Source organism: Rhodamnia argentea, chromosome 7 (assembly GCF_020921035.1).
Source record: "Rhodamnia argentea isolate NSW1041297 chromosome 7, ASM2092103v1, whole genome shotgun sequence".
Lineage (NCBI taxonomy): Eukaryota > Viridiplantae > Streptophyta > Magnoliopsida > Myrtales > Myrtaceae > Rhodamnia > Rhodamnia argentea.
Genome location: NC_063156.1, coordinates 29,066,331 through 29,082,923, shown reverse-complemented (window position 1 = coordinate 29,082,923; position 16,593 = coordinate 29,066,331). Strand labels below are relative to the sequence as shown.

Here is a 16,593-nt window from a genome sequence, read left to right as displayed (position 1 = left end):
CAGAGCAAACATCTCAAGACGCTACAACAATTCTTCGCGGGGAGCGAGCTCCAGCGACATCTTCCTCGGAAGGGAGATGATCAGATCGTTTGGCGAGAGTTTCGGCCGAAGAGCGAGGCTCGGGCCTCGGCCGGTCTGTGGAACTAAGGAACAGGGTTATGCGCGTGGGAAGACAACAGGATATGGGCGGGGGCTGTTCAGGCCATTAAAGAGGAAGAGGAAGAGGAAAAGCTTGGAAGACTGTAAAGCCATTGAAGGGAATAGAGAGGAAGACACCGTTTGCATCAGTTCTAGCTCATCAAAGGTAGTAAATTGTCTGCATCATTGATTATTGGGTCCGGAAGTGAGATATGAACTCGAAATGGGGTATCCACGAATGTACCTTGTACAATCGCCATAGAATAGTCGGAACACGTGCTTCAAATTTAATCCAATTCTTAGGCGTGGTTGCTCGTTCAAGTGATTGCGTAACTTTTCTACAATGTTGGAGGATGAAATCCATCTGGCCCTTTAATGTCATTTTCTGAAAGTCTTTAAAAGATGCTGCCAACTTTTTGTTTTTTCCGTTAATACCATAAAAAATCTCGATTTGGTACATCCGTGATATATATGTGTCCTAAATTAATTTTTATGTCACGAAGGCTCCCACACTGGTACATTAGTATCACTTTTATCTCAAATTGGTGCACCCTCACCACATTTTCCCTAAATTTATTTTTTACGTCACAAAAACTACGGAATTGGTACATTCGTGCCACATTTATCCCAAACCGATACATTCTTGCCATATTTACCCTCCAAAGAATACTAGATTTACCATAATATGGGATATATGTGATGCGGCACCGATAAACTGGCTGAGAGTTTTTGTGACATCGCCAGAGAGAAGGCAACCTACTATGTATATAACCTCGGGGGCGCCTCACAAGAGCTCTTTAATTTGGTTTAAGTGTGGATGGGTATACCAATTTGAGATTATTGATAGTGTAAACCTTTTTCAATTCACAGATTTCATGTACATAATATGAGTAATGTTACAAGTAGGTACCCTCTTTGGAAAATGACATGAGTAATGTCTCCAACATGGGATTAGTGGTCCAAAGTTGATGGATGGGACGTTTCGTATTTTCAATTTTAATTGTTGATCGTTGATGCAGATGTCGGTGCTCCAATGATAGGGAAAATTGTCAAAAAAAAGTTCTAAACCTATTGCACTTTTACTAATTCAATCTTAAACCTTTTATATTTATGCTAATTCAATTCCAAACTTTTAAATTTTACCGATTTAATCCTAAACATTTTGCATTTATGCCAATTTAGTCCTAAACCCCTTTTTTTGTGCTCTGATCAAGTTTGGCCGATTGGCACTTATGTGAATGCCGATCGGAGTTGATGTGAATAATTTTTAATAATTTTTTAAGATTTTTTGAATTATTTTTTAGTTTTATTTTTTTTCCTTTCTCTTTCCTTTTTTTTTCATTTTTCTTCTACCTCTAACCGGTCGCGGGAGGGATCGACCCGGAGATTGAGGCTCGCCCTTGTCGGCGCTGGGCGAGTCGTGACGTAGCCCCGATTCTAGCCTAGGTGAGGCTCGCCCTCGCTAGGGGCGGGCGAGGGCGAACCTCGCCTAGCCATGGTAAGGCACGACCTCGCCTTGCGCCGGCGAGGCTCGCCCTCACCATCGGCCAGCGAGGCCAAGCCTCGCTTAAGGGCGATGAGGCTTGCCCTTGCTAGTGGCTAGTGGAGACGAGCCTCGCTTGAGGCCGGCGAGGTCAACCTTGTTAGCCTCAAGATCCGGCCGATTGCTAGCTACCGACTGGAGGTAGAAGAAAGGAAAAAGAAAGAAAAGAAAAAAATTCAAAAAAATATTAAAATATTACTAAAGATTATCTACTTTAGCGTCGGTTGTCCAAAGTTGACCGGATGGATTGAATTGGTACAAACGCAATAGGTTTCTGATTGAATTGACACAAAAAAAATGTTTAGGATTGAATTGTCACAAATGTAAAAAGGTTTATGACTGAATTGGAAAAATTAAAAAGTTTATGACAGAATTGGCAAAAGTGTAATAGGTTTAGGACTTTTTTGACAATTTTTCCTTTCAATGATGTGTAGGCAAATAGTAGATGTCATGATATTGTCTGAAGACAGCGTGCCTTTTGGCAAAGAACATGTAATTGGTCACGTTTACCAGGGGCACATGATTAAGGAAAATGATAATGCAAAGTTGTGTCCTTGTCTTTTTCTTTACGACCAAAAAAAGAAAGGGGAAAGAAAAAGAAAAGAATAGCAAGTAAAACTGTAAAAATTGATGAATTCCGAAGTATGATAACAACGGCATTTGCTTCGTCTTGTGTAGCAGGATGTGTTAACCCTATGAACTCAATAAGATTGAGCCGGAGTCCGAGACAGTGGCCTGCATATATAAGGTTGTTCTCTCAGATTATTGTCCCCGGTCAACATATCCTCATGATCAAAGTCAAACGCACTTCCCCATACCCCGTTATTCTCTTGTGAAAATGTCGTTGATTTTCCTAATTATCAGTTAAATTGCAGAGATTATGATGGATTTAATTCGTCTCAATCCGTCTTAAATGTGAGTTTGGTTGGAGATGTGCTTCGAGATTCCTTGGTCCCCCATGAACTCATGTCCCGACACCAAATCAACCCCTATCATCAGCTCTCTTTTTCAAGTCAAAAGTGGCAATTAGGGTGCCTTGAGAAGAAGAACCCTCAATCGTAAAAGATGATAAAGCAGGGTAGAGGATTATCTCATGTCTCCAAATTGATGTTAACAATATGATTTGACACCACCACCGTGTAGCCCTAATTCAAGGGAAACGTCTTTGTTTAATTTAGCCTCCAGATACTAAACTTTCGCTTTGCATCACATCCGTGGAAAGGCAATAATACGGCGCAAAATTATCCCGCAGCTATGTATCATCCGGCTTATGAGTATAACGAAGCAATCTATGTTTACAGAGAAACCTATCCTCTTGATTAGAGAAAAAAAACGTCCTTGTTTAATTTAGTTTTCAAGTTCTTATCTCGATGAGTGTTGTAGGGGAACGTGATAATATGATGCGAAACTACGAATGGACATTGATTGTTGTGTCTTACAGTCATATAGCGAAGTTATAGTTATTATTTTGACGAGACCCATGAATGAAGTTGTCGTGAGTTTATATCGTCAATTTTTGAATTTAATTAAGAAATCAAGATAATGTCGTTCATAATTTTTTATTAATCATATTTGAGTGGTTCCCGTATAAGAAACTTGGTCAAGAAAAGCAATATTGGAATGGATCTAGTAATTAAAGTGGCTTGGGCTTGCGGTTGAAAATTTACAAAAGGCCCACGTTTATGCTCAGGCGACGTATTTAGAGACACGTACTGCTATGTTGTGATTTTTAGTCTTTGGACTCGGAGTCTCTATAATGGGTTGGTTTGTCGCCAGCCCATCAACATTTCCTTCTTGATCGTGTGCGCGGTTGGAATCTTCGACTCATAATCTCCTAGAATGATGGAGTGAATGGAGTCTGCCAAAGCGGAGAAAAAAAAAGATCTTTACTGCTACTAATAGCACACATGTAATTTTTCATCCTACTTGTGTATGCCCTAGACTCATGCTACATACTAGGGTGATATCTTTTGTAGTTGTAAACCCTGAAACTTGTACCTCCGATACTACTAGTGAAGAGATTGCCTAGTGGGGAACCGTGAGTTTTCCCTTTCTGATTTTGGAAAGGATTTTCCACGTAAAAATTCGTGTTTTCTTCTCTGTTTTTCTCTTCAAAGATCTGCGTTCCTCACAATTAGCATCGGTGCTTGATTCGGCTAAATAGTGGGATCAACGTGCATGGATGAAGGGAAGGTGAAGATTGATCGGCTCGATGGTAAAGAATTTGGTTTCTGGAAGATATAGATCAGAAATCTGCTGTATTAGAAGAATTCGCATCGGCTTCTGTCGGGAGAGAAACCATATCCAATCAAGCAAGGAGACCGAGAATTGTTAGATCGGCAAAGCTTTGGGTGTGATTGGTCTCACGTTGGCATGGAGCGTTGCCTTTAACATTGCCAATGAGAGGATAACGTCAAACATGATGAGGGCATTATCCAACATATACGAGAAGCCTTCTGCATCAAACAAGGTTTATCCGATGTGTCGTCTTTTCAATCTGAAGATGGACGAATGTGCTTCTGTGACGCATCACATCAATAAATTTAATGCGATTACAGCTTAGTTGAGTTCAATGAAAATCAGATCTTGGGTAAAGCTTTAATTTTGTTATGTTCTCTACTTTGAGAGTTGAGTGCGGTTGTGACAATGAGCAATTCGTCTAGTAAAAAAGTGCTGAAGTTTCAACAAATGAGAGTTTTGATTCTTAGCAAGGATATTGACAAAAGAAAGTCAATTCAATCTTTGAGCGTTGTCTTATATACTGAAGGTAAAGGGAGAAGCAATCAATAAGGACAGAACCAATACATTGATAGATTGAAATCTAGAGAGAGAAGCAAATCGATACCTCATGGTTAAATAATTTGCTGGAATTGCAAAAAGAAATGCCATTTGAGATGAGATTGCAGAGCCCCAAAGAAGAAATTCAATATCGAGATTGAAAACAAGAAGAAGAAAAATTGGTGAATGCAACTCTTGAAGAGATGCTTGACAATGACAATGATGCCTTAATTTTGAGCTAACAGTCCAATGAGTCTTGGAATCTAGAATCAAGTGCATCTTTTCACTCTACTTTGTGTTGAGAAATAATGCACAATTTTGTTACTAAAAGTTTGTAATAGTTTCATATTGCTAATGATGAACATTGAATATTATGAGAAAGGGTGATGTTCACATAAAGATTGCCAACGGGTATAAATGAAAGCTGTAAGATGTCAGTTTGTAAGAGAAATCTGATCTCTATAGGTCAATAAGACAACATTGGATACAAAACTAATTTTGGAGATTCCTCTTGGAAGATTGTTAAAGGTGCAATGGTTGTAGCATAAGGAATAAAGCCACAAACACTCCACATGACTAAAAGTAGGAGAGAAACAACATCAGTTGCTTAGTCCAATTCTTATACGTGTTGCTCATTCATAGAGGACGAAACTCATTTCGCCATTTTCCGAAAATATTTACAAGATGTGACTAACTTTTTTTTAAGTTAATACCATATAGAATTCCAAACTGGTATATCCGTGCAATATTTATCCTAAGTTAATTTTTTTTTTTTTTTGGTAAGGTAAGTATGTATTGATCTTCCAAAAGCTAGATACAAAAGAAACCGGTCACAAAAACCATGAACTTAACATGACACATAGTGTGACATGGAGAGTTCACTGGTGAACCGGTCGCAAAATACACCTAGAGAAAAAAGTAGTAGATCCGCTAACAAGCTAGTGGATGAAGGCCAAACAAGCGGCCAAACACCTAAAGCTAACAGATAACTAAAGGACAAGGGTGGGAGGAGGAGAAAAGGCGCCTCCCGGACGAACGAGCAATGGATCGGCAGCAACAGAGAAGGAGAGTCCCATGATTGACTTGAGAAGCAAACTGCAACAACATAAAATCCACGCAAGTTGCAGCTAGCGCGAGGAAGGAGCAGCATCCGTGAAGGCCACCCGAAGAATAGCAAGAGACCCGCAAAGGCACAGCACCCGGAAGTCAGTAGAGGACTCAATGGAGAGATGCAACGTGTGAGACCGGAGAGTACAGCACAAACACGGGTCCGAGAACACCCAAAGCCGGGAAAAAAGGGGGCAACCGAGCCCTGAAAAAACCCCAAAACAGAGGGGGGGGCAAATGTACAGACCAACCAGCAAGAAGAAAAATAAAAATATAGACAAAGAAGAACAAGGGAGATCAAGAAGATCCAATAAGTAGCGTGGCTGGACACGGGATGGCGCAGAAGAAGTCCAGCGGGTGAAAGAGGAACCAAGGCGAATCAGAAAGAGCATCTGATAAACAGCAGCAGAGCAAATTGGAGGACCACCCGGTGTAGATAATGAGCCAAGGCGCCAGCCTAGCAAAACCAAACACCAGCGGGAGCGAGGATGGATACAAGCAAAAGGAAACAAGAAAAAGTAAAAGAGACCAAAAGAAGGCCAAAAGGGAAGCAAGACAGCAGAAGCACCACCATAACGGGGGTGGGGAAGCCTAGAAAAACAAACAGGGAAGCAAAAAGAAAACAAGAGGGGGAGAGGGGGAGGGAAGGTAAACAAAAAGACGAAAAAAAGCAACAAGAACAGCCCCAAGAACTAGGACCCCACAGGGCAGCATCGACTACACAGGGGGGCAAAGCGGAGTCCAAGGAAGCAGCAACAGTGGATATAGTACCAAAACCCAGCAGCACAAGTAACCAACAATAAAACCCAGCAGCAACAAGTAAGCAGAACGCCAACAGCAGAGTTCAACAAGGCAGCAATCGGGTGCTAGAAGTAGGGTACAGCGATCGGTAGCATTGATGCAGCGGTGAGAAGTTTGTTAAGGGGGCATTTGAAAAATAGCAGAAGATAGCCCCCGGTTATTCGAAATACGTCCGTTGCGCGGATGATCTCGAATGCATCCCAAAGATAACGCTTTATCCTTGACAAGTTTAATTAGGTGGAAGATCATTGCCGGAAGAAAGAGTTGCTTATTCCGGAAAAGAATATCATTTCTCGTGGTCCAGATAATATGACAGAGGCCACCAAGAGCAAACCTTGCAATCGTGTGAGCAAAAGAGGGGCCACCGAGAGGTGTCTTTGCCCATCTCATAAAATCATGCCATGGTCGGTTACGCCAATGTAGTAAACAATTAGACGCCCAAGTAGAAGCCGGTTGAGAAGTGATAGAGTCCTAAGTTAATTTTTGTATTACAAAAATTCCGTAAATACAATGATTGTGCCACATTTTTCCCAAATTGGTGTACCCTTGCCACATTTATCAAAACTAATTTTTATCTCACAAAAACTCTCAAACCGGTACATCCGTGCCATAAGAAACTAGTGCACTCATGAGACATTTACATTAAAGAAATCTCAAATTTACCACAATATGGGTTATATGTGACATGAGTTTGAGATAAATGTGGCATAGATGTATCAATTTGAGAATTTTTGTGACACAAAAATTAATTTGAGTTAAATGTGACACGGATGTACCGGTTTGGAGATTTTGATAGTATTAACACTTTTTTCTTTCATGGATTTAATGTATGTAACAAAAATATATAGTGCCAAAAAGACAAAAACACACGCAAGTCTTTTTTGACTCCACAAGTCTCAAGTGGTTAGCCCTCCTTGGACAATAATATGAGTAATGTCTCTAACATGAGATTAGCGGTCAAAAGTGGATGGATGGGACGATTTCTCATTTTCAATTTTGATTGTTGATTGTAGATTATGCAGATGTCGATGCTCCAATGATGTGTAGTGATGACCTTAATGTTGCAGCGATGTAAGATAATTATGTTGATTATACCTTGCGTAACCTCTAATGGGACTATACTACGTTTTGTTGTAATCCTGCTGGGCATAGGGGAAGCTTTTGGCGAGTTTGCTCTGTGTTTTTTTTTTTATTACTTGTGACTGATCCTTGAGGTCCGACGACTAGCTAAAGGAAGAAGGGAAGAAAAAATAAAAAATAAAATAAAAGAAAATAAAGCATGAATATATATTAAAATATTATTGAAAAATTATCAACGTCGGTGTCGGCCGTTCCACGTAAAATAGCTGGCATCCATGTCGGTGATTTCTAGTCAAAATTGACACAAATACAAAATATTTATGATTCGATTAACCAAAAAAAAAAAAGAGTTGTGATTGAATTGACATAATTACAATAGGTTTAACAATTTTTTGGTGATTAATCTAGTTTTAGGGGTAGAATAATTTAAAAGGTGGGGATTTTTTTTATAACCTAAAAGTTGGGATAAATTCGAGAAAATAATAACATCCGGAAATTTTGTTGTTATTATCATTCTTTTTATGGGTAATATTCAAGTTGGATTAATGTGACGCTTACTCTTTTTTTTTTGTTCTTTTTGGGTCTGGAGTTTGACGCCTACTTGGCGCACCCTAATTTTAAAGTTAGGATGGGCCCATTGTGACGGCGGCGGCGGAGCCACGGGCCCACCCACGGTGAGGCGACCATAAAATGAGAAGAAGAATCCGAACTAATCCGTTGACCAAGGATCTTCGATTACTTTTGACTTGGTCAAGTTGGAATAGTTATGGCTTTTCTTAATTCACATTGCTTCGACGGAAGCCTATTGGTTCGTCAACTTTCGGCGAACGCGACGACTATAAAAACATGAATAGAGTTGCGACGGAGCCACGAAGATGCTCGTGCCGCCGTTGTCTTTTTTATTGGCGATTGGAACGACGTGAAATCTGATTATAGTCATGGGCTGTTTTCGCTGTAGAGGTCACGAGAAGACGCAGAGAACGAAGGTACCCGCTCGACGGCAACCCGTTTATCACGGCAGATCTACTGAAAAGAGCTGCGCTGCCGCCGAAAGAGACGGCGACATGGCTGTTCTTGCTGGTGCCGGCATTGCGGTAGCAGCCACTGCTGCTGCGGCTGAGATTATTTACAGTACTGATGGCGGTTCGTGCGGTGGTTCTGGCGGAGGAGCTTGTGGTGGTGGAGGAGGTTGCGGAGGAGGGTGCGGCGGCAGTTGTGGTGGCTGAATCTTTCTGTTCATTGCCGAAACCGGCAGGTGTGGACTTCATGGCATTCCGCTCATCTGGAACCAAGCGACACGCACGGCCTTCAAGATTACACGGTAAAAATCCGTCAAGATGATCCTCGGCGATGGCCTCTGTGTGAAGCCGAACTCCCTTGGGTTTATATAATCAAATCAGAGGGAATATTCTATATATCGCCAGAAGATATCTTAAATATCTTTAACACCTTTGATGATGGTTACGTTAATTTTGTTGTATAACGTAGGATGTAGCATCAACTGAATATATTATTGTCGACTATATATATATAAGGAAAATTGTAAAAAAAAAGTCCTATAGCTATTGTATTTTTTCCAATTCAGTCATAAATCTTTTAATTTTGTCAATTTAATACTAAATTTTTTATATTTGTGCCAACTCAATCCATCTGATTAACTTTGACCGACCGCTGCTAACGGGGAAATTTTAATACTATTTTAGTAAATTTTCAAATTCTTTATTTTTTTTTATTTTTTGCCTTTTCTTTTATTTTTTGTTCATCTTCTTCCTGAATGCCGGCATGCGATCACGAGCAGCGGAATTGGCGAAGCTGCTTGCCCTTGTCGACTTCTGCATGTGCTGGCCGCACCTATTGCAAGTGCTTGGCCATCGCCATCACCGTCACCACCAAAGGTATCGCAGCATTTTGCAGTGGGATGCTTGCCTCGATATCGCAATCACTCGCCCGCAAACTACTCTTGCAGATAAAAAAAATTCCCTCCCTTGGGTGGTGAGACCGAGGGGCCGAATTAGCATAAATATAAAATGTTTAGGATTTTTTGGACAATTTTTTTGACCGGATAGATGGGTTACATATCAATAAATGAAATATAATCAATATCATAGTGTAATTGATGCAAAAGGAGAAATCGATGGCAGCACGGACAATTGAACTGTTTATAATTTTCTAGAACGGGATGGTCTAGAGACTACACAAGCAAAGTTTGGAAAACAGGACACGAAACGGTCCTATTAATCCGTTGACCGAGCAAAAAACAAATGAAAATATCAACTTATGCCCAAACCTGCGGCCAACGTACGCAGGTTTGGTATATATATATATATATATATATCGGAAACGGATTGATTAATAAGGACGTTCTTGATCTGACGGTTGGGATCAATACGAGTTTCCTTCGTAAGGAAGAATTCAACAGTTCAGAGAATCATCATGAGTTTTCACTTGGTCAAGTCGTGCAGATATTGATGAGAAAGTTGGTAATGGAGACAACCCAACATTCTCCCTCAGACTCTTCTTAATGACAAGTAGTTTCCACGAAGTAATTAGTTCGTCAACTTTGGGCGATGCGACGGCTATAAATGGAATCGATCGATCGAGAGAGAGACAGGCCTGAACAGACTCGTGCCATTGGATCATTTTCATTCTAACCTGCAAAAACGACTTGAGATTCATTCAGGTCATGGGCTGTTTTTGCTTTGGAGGTCGTGAGAAGACGAAAGCCAATCAACCCACCGCCACGGCTGCCCGGCCACCCACTCATCAAGGCGGAGTGGCCAGAAAGAGAGGCGGCAGGGATGATGGGATGACTGTTATTGCTGGTGCGGGCGTCGCTGTAGCAGCCACAGCTGCTGTGGCCACTATTTATTCTAGTACCGGCGGTGGCGGCGGCACTTGTGGTGGTGGAGGAACTTGTGGTGGAGGTGGAGGAGCATACGGCGGCGGCGGTGGAGGTTGTGGCGGCGGCGGCGGCGGCGGCGGAGGTTGTGGCGGCGGTGGCGGTTGCTAACCGTTCATAACCCGCATCGTTTTTGCTCTTCACTGTTGTGCAGAATATATTCGTCGTTGTGAAATGTAACTTTTATACTTTCATGGAGGTCGACTATTTAAATAATCTCAAGCGATTGTACATGAATTAAATAACGTAAAAGCAAGTGTAATCATATGAGAGGATTCATCCTTTCAATGCCAGTGGCATCATAAAGTGTAACAATTGCCGCAAGTAAATTTCGAAGCTTGAGATTTAGTTTGAAGCCTTCATTTTGAGCCGAGCACGGCGAGGCTCCGCCATCCCCTCGTCCAGCTCAGGCAAAGCGGACAGCTTCCGTCCTCCGTCCGTGTGTGTATGTGAGAGAGAGAAATAGAGATATGGCAGAGATTACTGTTCCCCAGATCTCAATCCATCTAACGCTAGCAATTTCCATCTTCATCTCATGATATTGCAAATCTAACCTGGACTGCTCATCTAATTTTCCACGTAAAAATTCTAGTCTTCTTCTCTATTTTTCTCTTCAAAGATCCGAGTTCCTAACAACTAGCATCAATGCTTGATTCGGCGAAATAGTGGGATCAACGAACATGAATGAAGGGAAGGTGAAGATTGATCAGCTCGATGGCAAAGAATTTGGTTTTTGGAAAATGTAGAAGAATTTGCATCGGCTTCTGTCGAGAGAGAAACCATATTCAATCAAGCAAGGAGATTGAGAATTGTTAGATCGGCAAGCTTTGGGTGTGATCGGTCTCACGTTGGCATGGAGGGTTGCCCTTAAAATTGCTAATGAGAGGACAACGAAAAACCTGATGAGGGCATTGTCCAACATATATGAGAAGCCTTCTACATCAAACAAGGTTTATTCGATGCGTTGTCTTTTTAATTTGAAGATGAATGAATGTGCTTTTGGGACAGATAATATCAATGAATTCGATGCGATCACAGCTCAGTTAAGTTCAATGAAAATCAAATACTAGGTAAAGCTTTAATTTTGTTATCTTCTCCACTTGAAAGTTGAGTGCAGCTATGACAATAACCAATTAGTCTAGTAAAAAAAGGTTAAAGTTTCAGCAAATCCGAGATCTGATTCTTAGCAAGCTCATTCACAAAAGAAAATTAAGTGAATCTTTGAGCGTTGTATTATATACTGAAGGTAAAGCGAGAATCAATCCATAAGGATAGAACTAGTACATTGATAGATTGAAATCTAGAGGGAGAAGCAAATCGATACCTTGTGGTGAAATAATTTGCTGGGATTGCAAAAAAAAAAAAAAAGGCTAATTGAGATGAGATTGTAGAGCCCCAAAGAAGAAATTCAATATCGAGATTGAAAACAAGAAGAAGAAACATTGGTGCATGCAACTCTTGAAGATGCCTTAATTTTGAGCCGATAGTCTAATGAGTCTTGGAATCTATAAGCAAGTGCATCGTTTTTGTTAAAATTGTGTCTCCAGTATGAGCCCATTTGCGAGACCTAACACACATGGAGTATTTACTACTCAATCCACGCGCATCCTTTCTCTTCACGCGAGATGACAAGCAAAATTAGAAGATTTGTTTTCAGACAGAAAGAATGAAGGGTATGGAAATCGTAACATTAAAGAAGTTCATGCTCAATGAAGATGGGGCTCCATTTGTCTTTTTGCCTTTATGCTCTTGTCTCTTTGCTAGCTTTTTATCACTTGGCCGACAAGAGAAAAGTGAAGGTCAAAGAGTGCACGTCCATTTCTTTTCTTTATTGCTTGTGGGTGCCCATCCACCATCCATCATCATTAGATTCTCCATGGATTATGGTGAACGTGGGAATCGAAAGGTAAGATATCTTCATGAAATTTTTTCAAGAAGAAATCTAATGATGATGTTTTCTTGTCTTCTTTACATATCCCATGAGAAGGAGCAAAGACCTTTGTGAAGATAGGGTAAGAGAACAAGAGCTCAAGAGACGACGAGAGGCTAGAGCTTGCAGAGGTTTGTTCATCGCGTCAAGTCCATCAAGTTGAGTTATTAAATATTGTGGGCATTGGGTAGGCATTGGGTGCATAATCTAGAATTGGGAAACACTTGAACGTAAGTGATTAAAATATAAAGTATTTATGAATCAATTAACAAAAAAAAAATTTATGATTGAATTGACACAATTAAAATAGGTTTAATAGTTTTTTGGTAAATAGTCTAGTTTTGGGGTAGAATAATTTAAAAGGTGGGGATTTTTTTTTTTATAACCTAAATGTGGGAATAAATCACTGATAGCCTAGACAGCCGACCTGTCTATATTTTTCTTCCAAGTCAACCCATCATAGCCCTTGGACCGAAAAAAAAAAAAATCATAGCCCACGGTTTTCGGCGAGTCCAGATTCCTACGCATTTATCAGATCATATGATTGAATGTTTTGCGGATAGGACGCGGAGCATCCGAACTTATCCGTTGACTAATGATCTTCGATGACTTTTGACTTGGTCAAGTTGGAATAGTTATGACTTTTCTTAATTCACATTGCTTCGACGGAAGCCTATTGGTTCGTCAACTTTCGGCGACGCGACGACTATAAAACCATGAATCGAATTTGAGACAGAGCCGTGAAGATACTCGTACCGCCTTGTTCTTTCCATCGGCGAATTGAACGACGCGAGATCTAATTATAGTCATGGGCTGTTTTTTCTGTAGAGGTCGTGAGAAGACGAAGAGAACGATGCTACCCGCTGCGACCCCCAGTCGACGACGACCTATTTATTATGGCGGATCTGCCGGAAAGAGCGGCGCTGCCGACCGCGACGGCGGCATGGCTGTTCTTGCTGGTGCAGGCGTTGCAGTAGCAGCCACTGCTGCTGTGGCCACGATTATTTACAGTACTGATGGAGGCGCTTGCGGTGGTTCCGGCGGAGGAGCTTGTGGTGGTGGAGGAGGCTGCGGTGGTGGGTGCGGCGGCGGTTGTGGTGGCTGAATTTTTCTGTTCGTTGCCGAAATCGGCACGTGTGTTGTATACTCTTTAGTCTTTTTTTTTTGTCAAAATACTCTTTAGTCTTTACGCAGGACGAATATGCATGTAATGGTTGGAGTGTCCAAAAATAAGATCAGAGCAAGTGCAATTCCGTTTTTGGTTCCGGTATACAATATCGTAACACTGACTCTACCATCAGAGGACAATATTTAATCTTTTCTTTAAGGAAAATGCTTTCCTAATAGCTTGATAGTTCTGTTAATTATTTTTAATCGTTAATCTACATACCATTACCGCATGTTTTGTATAAAGCACTTATTAATTGAAAAATCGTGGAGTTAGAAATAATAACAGTACTATCAAACTGTCAAGCTAGCGGCTTCCTTTCTTTAATGCAACGTTTAGCGAGGGACTAGGAGTCCGTTCTCCTACGATACTCAAAATCATCGGCTAACATAGAAACTTTGTACCGGATATTCTTGGAAGGCTCGTCGAGAGAAGGGAAAAATTGGTAGTTGAAGCTCTTAATGTGGCAAAAGCCACATTGCAATTTGGTGGGGCTGACTTATCCGGCCGATGCAAGAGAATAAGCGAGAGCTGAGAGATCAATTCGAGTCGGTTGGTGTATTTTTACTTGATAAATTTAATTAGTAGAATTATTAATTAAATAATTGTCTAAAAAATCTTAAATCTATTAAATGGCCATTAATTCAGTTCTAAAGTTTTTCAGTTTGACAAATTAATCCTAAGCCTTTTAACGGTTTATCAATATAGTCGTTTCAGCCGATTTTGAAAAGTAATCACTATAGGCTGCCTCAAAATTGCGTTCATCGTGAGGTTTCTTCCCTGAGATATTCACTAAATAAAGATACACATTCAGAGCCAGCCACCAATCAACAGTTGACTCCGGTAACAGCTTTACAAACAGGTTTGTTGCTTTCTACAAGAACTTGCTTGCCAAAGGGTGGTGTCTTAACTGTGGAGATGAGAAGGAAATGCCAGGACCTATCGTTGCCATCCAAGATAACGCGGCAGTTGCATCTGGTGGTGCTGGGGATATTATTTGTTCTCCTTGATGATGGTTAGGTTAATTTTGTTATGTAACATAGGTTGTAGCATCAGCTGAATGCATTCTTGTTGACTAAAATCACACATAGGGAATATAAGTTATGGTTGGGGAAAGTGTCCAAAAAAGTCCCAACCCTTTTGCATAGTTACCAATTTAGTCATAAACCTTTCAATTGTGTTGATTTAGTCCTAAAACTTTTACATTTGTACTAATTGAGTCCATCCGACCAATTTTGATAAAAAATTGCTGACGTAGACGCCGGTCGTCGTATGTGGTCTTTGGCGCCGACATGTACATTTTTAAATATTTTTAAAACTTTCATTGATATTTTTTAAAAATGTTTTTTGATTTTTCTTTACTTTTTTTTTTTTTTCTGTTTTTTGGATAGAGGGCCGCAATGGGCTTCCCTACTCTACGCGAGGGCCGCATGCCCTTGTCGGTGATGCCACATAGGATGGTCGATGTGTACGTCGGTTATTTCTAGTCAAGATTGGCCGGATGGACTCAATTGACACAAGTCCAAAAGTTTTAGGATCAAATTGACATAAATGAAAGGTTTAGGAGCGAATTAGTACCAATGCAAAAAGTTTAGGATTTTTTGGACACTTTTCCCTATTTTGGCTGGATACATCAATAAATGAAATATAATTGATATTGTTGTGTAATTGATGGCAAAAGAAAAAAAATGGTAATTGACGTGGATAGCCCGGAAAATTCATAATTTTCTGGAATGGGGTGGTCTAGAGACTACATTAAGCAAAGTTTGGAAAATAGGACAGCCCAAACTTACGTACCCATTAAAGCTGGAATATTCCATGGATGTATGTCACAGATGACAGAAAAGCACAACTCCTCCGGAGATGCAAGAACACAGTTTTCTTGCTCAATCAACGGATTAATGAGGGCAATCTTGATCCGACTGTTTAGATCCATACGAGTATTTAAGTTCCTTCGTAAGGATTCATCAGTTCAGAGAATCTTCACGAGTTTTCACTTAGTCAAGTTGTGCAAATATTCCGACCAAAAAAAAAAAAAAAAAGTTGTGCAAATATTAATCATTGGGGGATTGCCCCCATAGCCGCTCTTTTCATTTGAGAAGAAGGAGGTGGAGGGTTGGAATCCCCACCTTCGAGGAAAGTGAGGTGCGGACGCGTGAAGAGATGGCAGGGTTTCGTAATCTGCATGGCGCATGTAGTGCGTAGAACTAGATTAAAAAAAAATCGTAATTTGCACACGGCATATAGTGCGTGGAATCAGACAAAAATGAAAAAGTCATATTTATGACCAAGTTGGTACGTAGCGCGTTGAACCAGACCGGAAAAAAAAAATAATCGTGCAGATATTTATGATGAAGTTGGTGATGGAAACAACCCAAACATTCTCCCTCTACTCTTCTTAACGACGAGTTGTTTCCACGAAAGAAATTAGTTCGTCCCACTTTGGGGGACGCGACGGCTATAAATGGGAGAGAGAGAGAGAGAGAGAGAGAGAGCCATGAACCGATTCGTGCTATTGTATCAGTTTCAATGTAACCCGCCAAAACGACTTGAGATCCAGGTCATGGGCAGTTTTTGCTGTGGAGGTCCTAAGACGAATCAACCCACCGCGACGGCTGCCCGGCCACCCACTTATGAAGCCGGAGCTACCATGAAGAGCGGTGGCAGGGATGATGGGACGGCTTTTGTTGCGGGGGCCGTCGTAGGCACAGCTGTTGTGGCCACTATTTATTCTAGTACCTGCGGCGGTGGCGCTTGTGGTGGAGGTGGTGGTGGAGGTGGTGGTGGAGGTGCATGTGGTGGTGGCGGCTGCGGCGGTTGCTAACCGTTCATGTGCCGAATCGTTTTTGCTCTTCACGAGGGAGTTCACTGTTGTGCACAATATTTGTTGTAGCGAAATGTGAGTTTTCTACTTTCATGCAGGGCGAGTATTTAAATAATTTCCTCGATTGTACACGAGAAAAATAACATGAGAGGATTTTTCCTTTTAATGCTAGTGGCATCATAAGGTGAAACAATTGTAACAAGCAAATTTCCAAGCTTGAGATTTAGTTTGAAGCCTTCAGATTAAGCCGAGCAGGGTGAGGCCCCGCCATCCCTCGTCGAGCTCAAGCAAAGTGAATATGTGGGTCAGGTTATGGTCTCCCAAA

At 41.0% G+C, this 16,593-nt stretch overlaps 1 protein-coding gene across 1 annotated transcript; it reads left to right on the top strand.

Annotated features, from left to right (window-relative positions):
- Positions 1-8,339: 8,339 nt before the first annotated feature.
- LOC125316077 (small cysteine and glycine repeat-containing protein 2-like) lies at positions 8,340-13,423 on the top strand. The gene is made up of 2 exons (XM_048283117.1): positions 8,340-8,407; positions 13,107-13,423. Exons 1-2 carry the CDS (start codon positions 8,386-8,388, stop codon positions 13,379-13,381), a joined length of 297 nt encoding a protein of 98 aa, XP_048139074.1. The 5' UTR covers positions 8,340-8,385; the 3' UTR covers positions 13,382-13,423.
- The last annotated feature ends 3,170 nt before the right edge of the window (positions 13,424-16,593 follow it).